At 35.6% G+C, this 14,923-nt stretch overlaps 1 protein-coding gene across 2 annotated transcripts in view; it reads right to left on the minus strand.

Annotated features, from left to right (window-relative positions):
• UBE2K (ubiquitin conjugating enzyme E2 K) overlaps positions 1-14,923 on the minus strand; it is a 44,661-nt gene that overhangs the window by 20,303 nt on the left and 9,435 nt on the right. Inside the window, exons 2-3 of one of the 2 annotated variants that reach the window (XM_039550530.1) lie at positions 6,710-6,803; positions 1,465-1,523 (exon numbers count right to left, since the gene is read on the minus strand). In XM_039550530.1, coding sequence (XP_039406464.1) covers positions 1,465-1,523; positions 6,710-6,803 — 153 coding nt within the window. The remainder of the gene's footprint in view (positions 1-1,464; positions 1,524-6,709; positions 6,804-14,923) is intronic. The other variant, XM_039550531.1, reaches the window with a different exon arrangement.

Genomic DNA, 14,923 nt, shown 5'->3' on the forward strand with positions numbered 1-14,923 from the left:
AAGCAAATCAGTGAAGAGAACACATCATCTGTCAGGCATCACAGCAAAAGACTGTACATACAGGGCTAAAATCCTGGTGTCTAAACAGGCAAGACCAGAACAGTTCTGCTTTCCTGGACAAAAATAAGCTATCATGTCAGCTGAGGCACTTATTAACTACCTCAACTCTATAAATCACTTGGAAAATGTAAAAAGCAATGTAAATACTAGATAATTTCTCACAGTGAATGACTGCTAACAATGGCTGTCAAAGCACATACTGAACAAGCTAAAGAAATCTTTCAGATGAAAGGCAGGGCCCGACACAAGCAAAAGAGCTTCCAATTCAAGACTCCAGAACAAGCAGTACTATGCTACAGTGCACTGAGTTTCTAACAGCTGCCTATGAACTCCGGAAATGAAGACCACTAAGCCCTAAAGCAGCAACTAAATCATGGTATACAGACCCATCTTTCAGTGTCTGCAACCTGCTTCAGCTCTCCTTTTTTTAGCTCCCACCAGAACACATGCAGATTAAAGAACTGAGACCAACAGACATTTCATTAAGATTTTCTGAGTCTTTTGCTCCAACCTCAAGGAAGTAATTCAAAGAGCCTATGAGCTACTGGCACCTCTCTCTTCCTCCTCTTCCCCAGTTACGTATCAGGGTGAAAATAATAAGGATCTAGGACATGTTCTTGGTTCAAAGACATCTTTCAGACAAACAGAAAACCAATCAAGAAGTTGAGTCAGACAACTCAGGTGTCTACTGATTCATAAGCCACTGAAGAGTGGACTAAATCAGGGCACAGGAATGTACAGCTCCCACTGCACATGACAAAATCTGAAGTTCTAGAAAGATGCAGTAAAGTTAAAAGGTCAATAAGTTGTGAAAAACATATGAGTGACTTTACCACAGCCATCTCCTATCCGTGTGCATGTTATCTAGTCCTTCAACAGAGTTGCAGTAAGACTTCTATTTCTCTGTTGTTTCTTCGAGACACACTGTACATGCCACTGTTTAATTATGACTAGAAAGTTGGTAGGTTAGATTCAAGAACTTTTTAAGTATACTTACGGAGTTCAAGAAATTAAAAGAACCAATAACTACCTATTATGACATTTCTTCAACAATGCTGACAGGGAGGGAAGACAGCTGTACTCTCTACAACATTTAAAACTACATGAAAACTGTATTTATCTGGTCAAAAAGATATTACATTAGGGTCATTAATAATACACAAGCTTCTCTCCAGGATTTGCCAGTTTGTACTTTTAGGAACAATCAGAGTATACTTCTGACTGGATACAGCTTTGCATCCTGCTTTATTTCTACCTAAAGATAATAGTTCCAATCCTTGTCTAGAAGAGAATTAAAAAAAAAAATAAATAAGAAGAGACTACACATGCGAACAAGGAAATAAGAATACTCAAACCCAACTTGTTAGCCAAACTGTATTTTCCAAAAATATGCATTTGCAGTACCTTAGGAGGATTAAACGGATATGTTTCTGGGATTTTTATCTCTAGCTGATACCTTCCACCTGTAAAAGACAAGAACAAGTTGGAAATTAAACCAGAAGAAAATTAGTCAAGTTTAGTCTTTCATGACACTAAAGCTTACACATCTAGATGGACAGATTTTCAAGTAATTCAAATTTACTCAGAAATATTAGTTAGGGGATACATTTAGATTTCATCTATTTCATAAATAAATGCATATAAAGTCAGTTAGTAAAGCTGTGTTTGCTTATGCAAATCAATATCTATACTTCTTAGGTATATTTAATGTGTACATTCTCATTCCCAATCTTATAATTTCCATGCTTTATTTTAGTGAAATATACCAAAATATGAACCAAACATCTCCCAACAGATGAAAAAAGAGGCCACAGGAATATTCAGGCTGAACATAGGATATTACATTATTTTGACTTTTTTCTGATACCTCATGACAAATTTTCTTCAAATTACACAATTTAAATTACCTGTTATTTTATTTTAAACTTTCTGGAATTCAAATATATTCAAGTAACTCTTTAAGAAAAGCTCCCAGACTTTGGGAATAAAACAATAAAGGAGGCACCAGTGTAACTTTTATTATGTTCTACATTACTCCCTCAAGTAGTTACTTCTGTTCCAATTCTGCAAACAATTGACACACCAGTACCATTAATATAATAAGAAGGACCAGAGCATACAATAAAGGATAATATGAGCTTGGCAGACAGAACCCCTCCTATTGCCCAGTTTTAAACATTTCTCAGGTTTATCTGTTTGTCACAGTATCATTCTCTATCCTATTTCCATTATAGTTCTGTTAACATTCAAGTTCACTACCAATACTTTTGTTTTCTGGAGCAATCTCAAACTATCTCTGCCTGCCCAGTGAAGGCCATTTGCCAGGCAGCAGTTCAATGACAAAAAGAACGGGGTATAAAAAAACATATGCACCAAATTAGACATTTACTTTTTATAAAAGCTGAAAGCATTTATCCTCACTTGCAATTTTTTTCTTCAACCTGCTGCTCTTCTTTCAGAAACCTTTTCCCTCTGTCAGCATACTGTGTTACAATTTATACATTTTCTTGAATCAAAGCTGAAGTATTTGCAATCTACTTTCTTTGAGATTTCCAGAGCAATTTACTCTGCAAATCAGGCTACACAAAACCAACTCTCAAGTAGTTACAATACTGGCACCAAGACGCACAGGGGAAAAAAGCCTCAAAGCAATCCTCTCTGCAGTTACAGTATGTGGCATCTCTTTATCTGTGCCAAAAAGCACATTAGTAGCTACTAAGAGCTCTCACTTTTGAAATGTAATTCAGTCTAATACACTCCACCTGAAACTATTTAGTATCAGTTTGATATTTTACACTATTGTCTACAGCTGGTTTTTTCTCACTTAACAGTAATTTGAGAAGTTTTAACAGAAAATACTATATAAGAAAGGCAAATAAATCCAAAATTATAATAGTCAATGTCTATATTGATTGCTTGTCTACTTACAGGACAGTACAGGAGAAAGAGTTTAGAAGACACATACACCAATAAGAGACCTTAAAGAAGTTTCTTTCTCCTTTTCTCTAAATTGAAGCATAATTCAGCAACTGTTTTTAAGAAACAAAACAGCTACACTGTGCCTGGATTACAAAAATTAATCAGTCCTTCTATGATTTTACTGCCACACCATTTTGTAAGGTAATATGAAATGTATGCTTAGGTATTACCATTTCTTCTGCTTACCACAAACTATTACAGTCTTCTGCCTAGCAGAATATTCAGCCAGCAATATTTTTCACCAGAGACTGATGAGCTGGTAGTATTATTTATATAGTATTGTTTCACACTGAAGTTTGCGGTTAAAAATATAGGCTTAAAGAGGTAACCTAAACAAATCTGTAATTTTCTTCATACTACATTTAAAATGCAAATGACTAATATATTGACTTCTGCATATGAACATTTCTGCAATTTTTTTAAAGAGTATGCATATGTATGGCTTTTTTGTAGCTATTTAATGCTTGAAACCGAATTAAACAGTAATGGCAGAATACTCCTTCTGTAGTCCTACTGGAACAGGTCTCACAAGATTTAGAGCAATTTTTAGCTATTTCCCTTGAAGAAATACCCTATTATAAATTTTGGAGTTACTGTGGCTCACATGCAAGCTTGGATTGAAATTAACACCAATATTATACAGGCTTTAAAAAAAAAAAAAAATCCAAACCCACAAAACCCCAACCTATCTACTGAGAAGCTCTTGAATCAAGTAAAACCCAGCAGCCATTATCGAGTCTCTCAAAGGTCCTCTCTCCAAACACGTTTTAACATGGGGTGTAAACGCATTTCAATTAAAGTTGTGTCTTGCAATATTCTGATAATTGATCAGTATGAGTTGACACTCATAGAGAAAAATAAAGAAGAAATACAAGAAAGAATAAGAAAAATAAAAGCTGTAAATTTTGCCAATAGACGGCATTCTCCCTCTCAGTCATTCTTAACTTATGTTCCAACATCACCTATAAAAAATTTTGCAGCAGCAGTTTGGTTTCAGATACCTCACCAGCTATGGTCAACAACTGTTCTTTCACTTCCCAATGATTCTAGAATTCCCTCATGTATCACAGGGCCTGTCTGACCAGAACTACTGCATTAGTAAGTTCTTCTTCATAAATCACTACTTGCTGTGTCACTGTTCAGATTACAGATGACAAAACATCAGTCAGTAATTATGCAGCATGCATTACTGCAATAGTCATAAAATGCAGACAACACACAATGGCATGCCCTTCATAATTACGTAAGGGAATAAATGCATATAACTATATAACAGAAATATTAACATTCCAAAGCAAATTATTAAAATGTCAGGAAACACCAGAAATTGGGCTGGCAGTAACTCTCATTTTGCTCCTCAATGCATATGCCTTCTAGATTAAAGTAAACATACAATCACATTACTCTTCCATGAGATCCCTGCCATAATCACAATAAAAAATAAGCTTAGCCCCCCCAAAAGGGGTATTTACTATATCCTCATAATTAAATGTACTCAAAGGTATGTAAGTATGCATGCATTTCACATCAACAAATTCTGCACTAAACACATTGCTGTTTTTCACTAGCAGGATATGCTGAGTATGTGAGCAGACACTGCCCAGCTTTTGAAATTCTTGTCTACCTGAAGCATTTAGCAACACACAGAACCCAGTTCTGCAGACAGACATTTCAATCTTTTTTTACCCTCTTCATAACCTGCTGTACAGCTTTTAACTTTTGTGACACATACATCTTTAATTTCAAATAATTCTCCAAAAAAGGCCTATTTTATAAGCTGAGTTAATAATGACCTTGAGGGGGAAAAATGTCAAGACCTCAAAAACCAACTCACTCAAGGAGGTTAAATTCTCTCTGGATGGAAAACAAACACCAAAACCAACACCCTCCTACCACCATTCAGATGTTTCCCAGTATCCAATTTCTTACGTATAGATGTTAAATTATTACAATACTAAGTCTTGGTTTTACAAGACAAACCATACTATCGCACAATAACAATTATACTAAATTCTAAATAGAATTATTCACTTCCAAATAGATCACTAGCACAAGTCTGTATTTCAGGTGGAGTAGTTCTCCTTTTAAATTGAAGGCACATATTACAACCAGAATAAATTGTTTCCAGACATTATCTTTTGTCAACTGTATATCAGCAGCTGATGAGATGCAGTCACATGGGGGAAGAGAGGGAGAGGGGAAAACCACCATTATTTACTAGACTGTTGAGGAACTCTGGAAATAAAGTTCTGCAGGGCAGCACCCCTACCATTACAGCCGCTTCTGTTTTCTACTTGCTTTCTTCCAGACTCATTTCCCCTCTTGTCAGCTTCTGACATCTACCCCTGCCCAATATTCTTCCATGTCAACCAATGTTGGCTATTTCCTCTTTTTTTTTTTCTGTCCTGGGCCCCAAAGGTAGAGGAGTGGAGACTCTCCCTGCTCTCAAGTCCAATGCTGCTGCACCAGCCTCTAGTCCAGAAAAGCAAATCACAAGGGATGTCCTCCATTAGGGAAGATGTGACAACCAGATTTTCACATGTAATGCTTTCATGTGCATATACTTCTATATCTACAAAACAACTTCCAGATATTTTCCCTACCTGATGAGAATTTATTTTTTCAAAATAATGACAAATGACAATGTGTCCAGTCTCACGGGAATACTGAAGTCCCACTCTTAGCTCAAAGGCACAGAGCAACTAGAGCAACTGAAAAACTTGCAAAACTGTTTCATATTCCAACAAAACAATTTATTTGCCTGTAACACTCCTTGATACTTTTTTTATTGAAAGTACAAATTCAAATCAAAGTAGATATCTGGCATAGGAAATTTGAGTAAAACAACAATTTAAAGCTATCCAAAAACTCTAAAACTTAAATTAAAAATCCTTACTTACCATGAAAGAACTTTAAAGAGAAGTGTGTCTGCCAGTTCCACATACACGGTACACAAACAAAGTTTACAACTACCAGCACTACTGAGTAATTTTGTATCTCTGAAGAAGCATGCTATATTAGCCTCTGTTAAAGCTTCTTTATCAAAGTTATTTTGCTTTTACCAGACTGTAAGAGATGCATAATTACTGATACCAACTTTAATAAACTAGAAAGTCAGTAAGGTGTAATTTTTGAAGAGAGCTAAAGATACGAAGTTCTACTAGAGAGTCCCCCACGTCAGTATAAATTAAGTATTGGGACACATGGATGCCCAAGATTAATCCCAAATTTAACTTGCAATAGCATCTCTGCTTGAGATAGGAGAAATGCAACGTTTATGAATGATCACCACTCTAGATCACAGAAATACATGTACAGTGTGAAGCTCAGTTTCTTGATGCTTAATGGTTAAGGAGCTTAAACTGTTGAGACAGTAAACAAACAACTACAAGTCAGAATTATACCAATTAAACCACACAGCTTATATTTCTAAATTAATCTTGATATGGAACAGTCTACCTTACTGTAGAACAGATCTCTTCAGGCAACACAGAAGCTGACCTGAAATAGTTTTTTAAGCTTAAAATCTGTATTTAAAAAAAAAAAAAAATCAGACCATTTTAAAACATATACGTCTACATTTTATACTGTAATTATTTTTGCAAACAAAGCATCTCAAGACATATGACTTGAAGTGTACAGTGATTGCATTCACAAAAACTTTACTTGCCTTCATATGGTGTGTCCGGAGGTCCTGCTATTTCTCCTCTTAATTCTGTAAAATTCTCATCTACAAGATCTACTTTAATTTGATTTTTGCTCGTCTTAAAAATAAACAGAGAAACAAAGAAACATAAGTAAGCATTTGACATACAAATTTCCCCCAAAATATGTTGTTTTAAATTTTTAGAACAGTACTTTAAAGTAAGTAAGCATTTAAAAATATAGTAGCCTGAAGTTAATAGCTATCTTCCAGTTGAAATTTTACTTCACTAAAAATAGACTACTTGTGAACAATTAGAAACTTCAATATTATTTATACTATCACTAGAATATGCAAAGCAATCCAGCAACGTGTATCTATAATTGTACTTCTAAGTTGACTATATTTTAAAAGGACCATGATCTTTCAAATTAGCTATTAATTCTACATGTCTTATACTATAAAATTAAATTGACCAAATTACACATTAGTTCTTTTCATATTTAGACCAGTTTATTTAAAAATAGACACGTTTGTCACTTTCAATGGAATACAGAAAGACTTCCCCAAATGGAGTAGTATTTTAAACATTACAATGATCTAAACAGGATATTGTAGTTTTAATATCACGTATATATTTAATATTTAGGCATAAGATACAATTTACTTATACAGTTGAATTTCATTGTCACCTCCTCAACATTTTCACACCCCGTATCAACTTCCCTACAAAATAAAAACACTGTACTTTGATACTGGAGAAAACATATGTTTTCCAGAAACAGATTCTCAGAAGTGCTCAGCCAGAGCTACTCATTCCACTGAATTTGCTTTCCAGGTCCAGAGAGCAGTGTTAGTGAAAGTCCTATAAATCTCCCAGCTGTTCACTTTTATTGGGGGGTCACAAAGCCAAATCTCCTTTTAGAAAGATGTACCATCAAGTTTTTCGAGTTAAGTAATCACAGGTTTTTCCATTCTGCTACCTCTGCATACAGTGCTCACTGACTGCAATACAGATTTCTTGATTCCTGTGTTATTTTTTGCAAGCACTCTTAGCAACTTCCCTTTTAAAATTGTTCCAACTAGTTATATACAGCTGTGCTTCTTTTCACCCTCAGAGTAAATGTGGTTGCTGGAAGCTATTAGAGAAGGGTTAAGTCATATGAAGCTGATGGGTGCCATCAACTGGTTCTTGAATCCATCAGTGATGTGAACCATTAAGGACACAGAATTCTGACTGGACAACAGCTGGGAAATCACTTGTTTCTTTCCTCCAAGTGTTCTACAGAATCAATCCCTCCAGACAAAGACTGCTCTTCTGACCAGAGATGCTCAGAGATATAAAGAAAAATCAAACATTAGGTAAAAGTTTCACCATGTAAAAATCCTAATTCACTAAATTAATCCAATGGTGAACTGGGAGCTTTTAACATCTGTAGTTACATACATTTGTCTTTAGAACTTGAAATCCCTTCAACCCACACAAATGAGGCAGCACCTGCAGCTCTCCACAACAGCCAGGCACTGTAAAAAAATTCCTCTCTGAATTCAAACTTGATCTTACATGACGTATCTTCTTGCAAGCTTTCCAACAATGCCTTTTAATTTTTTTGCTCTCACACTTCCAACTGGCAACTTGTTCCAACACCTCACAGTTTTTAAAAGCTTTCCGAAGTACAATTAGGTAAAGTTACAATCTATTTATGCCCACTTGTGACAGCTTTGTTTCCCAGCTTCAACAAGTTTTTAATATATCTAGCATTTATTCCCCTTGCAAAATAATATGGCATTTACACTGATTTTCCAGCCTTAATTTTGCTCTAAACAAGTTGAAATTCTAATCTCAGCATACTGATGCTTTTAAAAAAAATTCTCTATGTCCCATGATCACCTAACCAGCCCTGCATAAACAAATTTAGATGATGTCCTAGAATCTGTGCCACAAGCACTCTGTTGCACTCACTGAAGATACATCACAACTAAGATACATCACATCTAAGAAAGATGAAATCTGTCTTTTTCATGGCAGCATGACACAAGGCTCAGATTAAGAGACAAGAGTCCCAGCAAGGATTCCTGCAGAAGTTTCTGTCCTCTCCAGTGACTGCACAGTGCTTTCTCAGAGGTACTGCCCCTGTGCATGGCCTCTTTGTTCCCAAAGCAGCACACTGGTTTAACTAACCCATACAGATGAGTGACCGTAACTATCTGTGCAGGTACTGCAGTCACTCGGACGTCAGCTGAGCTTCTCCTGCTCTCCCTCTGCCAACATCACCAGGCAAGCTCCACCTTGGCAGGAGGAGTTCTCGTTCTTTGCAGATAACTTAATTTAGAGGACTGTGGTAATAGCAAATGGGATGAATTTCAGTGATACAATCTACGGTTAATCTATGCTGCAGCTTGCTTCATTTTCTACTTAGCATTCTACATTTCTTCAGTGACCTGCACACTCTTGTAGCAGCCTGGATATTCTCCTCCATATTCAGTTTCAATTAGTACCACACTAGCTGTTTTTCACAACAAATCCTTCCCAACTCCATAAATTTGTTAAAAAGCAATCAAACACAGCCTATCACTAAGATAGCTTCTTTCAAGAGTCAGTGATCCTGGTTCCCCCCTCCGAGATGACTGCTTTTATTACTACAGCTGTAGCTGTCTCCATGCCCTTATTTGCTTTGCTCAGAACCTCAAAGAAAAACAGAAGGTTATACTGCACTGCTTTATTGCAGGGATTAACTTAATTTTGCATTTATGCTTAAATTCTCCCATGTCCTCTATATACCAAATTAATTTTTTCTTTACATAGCTGAAGATCCTTTTTTTTATGTTATTCTGACACTTCCCAAGGTTCAGCTCAGCTTCACCTTGACAAGTATTGCTTTATCCTTCATGCCTGGAAAAACAGCACCAAAGCGATTACTAGCCAAATTAAATCTGGAGTGTTTTCCTACAATATTTCTCTTTAATGAGGATCATGTAGGATAAAATTACTTAATTTTAGCAGTTCTAACAGAATAAATCCCTGGCCTCCACCTCTACCAACAACAGTGGTCTTCAAAAGTTCTGTAATACCAATGATCGATCGTAGCACAGAATTTATGAATCAACTTGTGATCTCAGACCCCAAGCTGATTTTCCAGAAGCAGTTCTACAAAGACCTCAATACACTTCCATACCACATCTAAAACAGCATCACCTCCTGTTGATTCAGTAACAATTCACTGGGCTAGCAATTCCTGAAATACGAGCCATGCCATTTCTTGCAGCATTTATTTCCACAGTTTCAGAGCTAAATTCTGTAACAACACAATGCCCAAAAACCCAACAGCAAAATCCTTTTCTAGAAATCTGCAAGTCCAACACTAGCAGAACTTTCCATTATCACATCCGAAAATTATTTTTATCAAGACTGACCAAAAAAACACAAACAACAAACAAACAGAACACAAGACAGAGAGAAAGGAAATTGATGCAACCTACTACACAAAGCATGATGCCATTCCCTCTTCTTTTCTTGATTATGCATAGCCATTTTTATTTTTAAATGCATCCTTTAATTCATACTAGGGTCTAGTCAAAAGATTGTCTTTTAGACCAACTCAACTGCCAAGATTCCTTCTGCACTGCTAGAGTCATGCTTAACCAATTTTATTCTGCCTTGTGGAAACTAAACCCAAGCATAAAGATTAAACTAAAAGTATGATGCAGACAAGTTGGGGAAGATTCATATTATGCTTTTATTCATTACTAAAAGCTTTATCTCTAAAAAGAAACCCAAATGAACCAATCCTTCATGAAGTGTCATTCTGTGAGCATCTTCCAAAGACAGGAAACTCAATCACATTTATCACAGTAACCACTGATTGATAATATTTTGACTTGTCTTCACCTGCTTCCTCTTAAAAAAAAAAAAATCCAGAATTATACTGTCTAGTTTTATATTTGAGTAACTTCCTTGCAGAGGAACGCAATCCACTCCAGAAGAAAATTTGAAGAGTAAGTTGTGCCACTGTGAAGACTTTAGCACACATCTTCACTTCTACTAAAATCATTTTAGAGAGCAGCTCTCGACTCTGTAATATTACTCTCAGCAGACAAGAAGCTCGTCTGTTCTCTTTATCCACCGTAGTCTACAGGCCTTAATAAAGAGGGCCTGTCCAATATGAGGGCCAGTCTTGTTTCTGCAGTAAATCCAACCTTTTTCCTGAGCCTTCCGTACCACTTCCTTCTCTCTTCTTCAACCAGCCTTTAAAAACCTCTTTCATTTCTTCATGGCCTATTATCCTCTTCACTAGTCCAGTACCTCTACTCTTAAAAATCCAAAGTTTTCCTTCATATAAAATAAGCAGACAAAACCATTACATACCAACACAAAGGAGCACACTAAGACAAGTTATTAAAAACCGCATTGTTCTTCTAAATTTTATTTCTCACAAACAAAATACTATTTACTATATTTACTAAAAGCAAAAAAAAATTATATATTCAAAGTTTGATCCTGGTATAAGTCTACTTCATAATGACTGAAGTAGAGGAAATTCCTTTTTTTAGAAATAGGAATTACAAGTGCATCAGGATTTTTTTTGTTTTCTAAAAAAGCCTCCAAATTCTTCAGTTACTTTGATAAGGAGACTACCAGAGAGTCAGTCTCAAGCAATCAGCATAATAATGCCTATTATCAGAGCTGGTGATGTATGGACAGATACTGGTATGTTGAACTAAAAATGCAAGAATAAGATGTTTCTAATTAATTTTTCTTTAATTACATGGCCAGCAGTCTTGACATGTGTTGAACCCTCTTGAGTAGAAACAAAAAAACACAACCAACAAACCAACCAAACCCAAATCCCAAATAAATCCCTCACATTTCCATGTCAGCCATGGCTACCAAACATTATAAACTTAATACTGGATGATGATGATGACATACAAAAAAAGCTGTGAGTGAGGTTTTCCTAGAACTACCCATCTCTGCTTACTTCCCCCATGACAATATCTTCACATTAGATTGTTAATCCCTGTATAATAAATTACTCTACAGAAATGTAAATGCATCCATTTGCAAACAAGTATGTTTTTAATTATTGGTGTCAAAACTGAAAAAGGAAATCATGTTTATTAACAATATTAATAACTCAGCATGTTATTCTAAAAATAATAAAGTCGTGTCAAACTGAATTATTATTTTCATGTTCTAGGTCTGTCTCTCTTTACACCATGTGCAAATTCCTATCAAGTGTCTTTGGGTATAAAGGCCAAGGTGGAAAATAGGATTTACAAAAACAAAAAGCAACACACACAAAACCACCTTAAACAAAATTCGATCTGGAATTAAAAACTCAGTGGCTGCTTCTGAATTATGTTGTATGGGGAAAAACAAAAAACCTACAACAACAAGAACAAACAAAACCAAACAAAATCACAGAACCCTGCTCTTCCATACAGCAATTAACTACCTGCAGTCTGTGACTTTACTTGTTTTATAAAATTATTTTCTTCTCTCTCCAAGGGAACTTACTCTATATTGGATCGAGTACTATTATTTTTTGTTAATTTACTTTGTTTTACAGAAGAGAAATCACAGAAAACTCTAGAAACAAATGTGTATGTATACATATATAAACACAACTAAACCAGGAAAAAACTAACCTGAAAAGACATGTATATGTGATAAATGATGCATATAAATAAACACGTCTAATTGCACTAAAAGCAGCTAAGTATCAAAATTCTGTAATCATTCAGGGCTTTAAGACTAGCCCCTTACACTTTAAGAAAGTGACAAAAATCTTGAAGTCTATACATGCAAAAATTTCAGCAAAGATTAAGGAATAAACTTGAAAAATTTCTCTGGAATTTTCTCAACCAAGGACAAAGTTTGTGAAGGAGGTTTTGTACATGCAAAATGTTTGCAATTACTAATGGTTTCCCCAGTCACAGCAACAAAATAAAATTACTTTATCTTTCAGACAGGATCTTAAAATTATTGATTCATCTACGAGGTAAATTGGCAATAACTACTTTTGAACTACCTAAAATCTAATAAAAATTTAGTTACTTCTTTATTACAACCATGACTTAAAAATGTGAAGTAGGTACTTTTGAACATCCAAACATTTTATACTGACATTATAAGGTTCAATATTTAATAAGCCAAATTAAGTGAGAAATCCTTCACCCTAGTCTGAAGCCATGCTAGGAAAATTGAACTGTTATACTATAAAGTTACTAGTGCCTTATAAACTCTTCTTACCCTCCCACCCATTTTATATTCTACCACAACAGTCTTATTCTACACCAAAATCTGGCATGAACATATCTCAACAGGCTTACAGAAAAGGATCACCTGACTATCACAGTGAAATCCGTAACACAATTTTGAAAAAGGCCATAAGTACTGAGTCAACATGTATTGAGCAAAAGACTCCAATATTTCAGTAGCAGTTTACTCCATCAAACATTTATTTAAATAAATTAAGAAACAAAACCAAGTTCATTCTTACACTTTTTACCAACTCTTTTCAATTCTGTGGATAAATATTCGAAGGAATTTTGTTTTGCAATATTTCTCTTGTTATTTTCTTACGCTCTTTTGCTAAGGTACCATTCTCAACTTAGTCCAAATGGTTCAGCTCTTCCTCCTTCACTGATATGCCAGAAAGGAAGATTCCTAATAAAAGCTCACCTCTTCAGCTGCTGTCTAAGAAGTCAATACCAGCCTCTCATCTCCCTTCTTTTCAAACTAACACTCTTCCCTTCTCAACCCCCTTGCTATCCCAGAGTAAGCCAGAGTAAGTACACTGCACCCACTCAGTTCACTCTTTCACAAGAAATGGGAAAACATAAAAAAAGCAGGAGGCAGCACTCAACTAGGAAACGAAGTGCAGTGCACTGTCCTGCAGCAAAATGGAAAATTCAATTTACCAAAAAAAGTTTTATAATCCCACTGCCACCCCCTCAAAGAGCTACCAAAGCAAGAGAGAGAGTAGTCCAAGACTTCCAAAATATTACTCCAGACTCACTCCAGCTTAAAAGCCAAAATCAAGTGCATATCCAAAGCCTGAGCTTGTTATTAAGAGAAGCATAAATGCCACATAATTACCACAGGGCTATGAAGTACACACGCTGCACTACCAGCTGAGATCAGCAGATCACGTCCGCATTCTCAGAGCAAGCACCTGCTGACCTTCAAAGCACAGAGCAACACTATAGTGAAACAATCCAACGTCTGGGGCAAGGCAAAGAGAAAAGAGGAAACACTTCTGTCCAAAGCACATTAAACAGCAGTTTTCCTAGGTAAGAAAGGGTCAATACTGAGAAATGCAAATTCTTAAAATGCTCCCATGTTCTTTAAACCTATTAACAATGTCAGTCATGGAAGTTCTACCACATTTCACATTCTATTTCATCCCCCTGTATTAACATATATTTTCTAGAGTTACATCTGTTCTAGTAAAAGTAGGTGACATTATTTTTGCATGCTATTTGTTTCATTTACTGATCAAAATACTATGTTACTAACAAGTAACTTGTATTTTAATGTATCTAAGGAGCTACAAGTATGAATACTGTGTGAGTTCCGCATTACTGGTGGTTAGACAGTCTAGAATTTTTGCATTTATTACAATTTTACTTATTAAATCCATCTTGTTGAAGTATTTTATTAAAGATTATCAAGAGATTAAATCTGTACCAACCTTAAAATTTTCTATTACATGTTTTATTTACAAGTACAATACTAAGAGATATTCTTTTCCTGTCAGAACACAAAATACCTCAAATATTAAAACCATCTTCATTTTGCAAGAGTTAGACCTGGAGCACCATGAAGTTTTAGTAGAATTTTTTTTGATTTAAGGTAAGTAAATACCTACTCCTGCTAATGTTCAGCTGTTAAAACATCACTCTACCAAAACACAAAAGAGACTGTACTTCCACAGCACCTTAAACCAGTCTAACAGTGGCCACGGTCCTACTTCCCTTCTGATCACAGAATTAATGTAAAGGAGGGGGTAAGATTTTGTGTAAGTATTTACACAACTGCACAGCAAACATCTGACGTAAACACATATTAGCAAGACAGTTCTTTCATTTTAACCCAACCCCTGATTTGAATCACCACGAACACTGCAAGCAAGAGAAGGAGAACAAAAGCAGGAAGAAGAGATGAGTCTGGAAGAGGAATGTGACACTACTTCCTGGAACTGCCTTAGGACAAGTTAAAAGAATTTTGAAACTTCA

Source organism: Corvus cornix, chromosome 4 (assembly GCF_000738735.6).
Source record: "Corvus cornix cornix isolate S_Up_H32 chromosome 4, ASM73873v5, whole genome shotgun sequence".
NCBI lineage: Eukaryota > Metazoa > Chordata > Aves > Passeriformes > Corvidae > Corvus > Corvus cornix.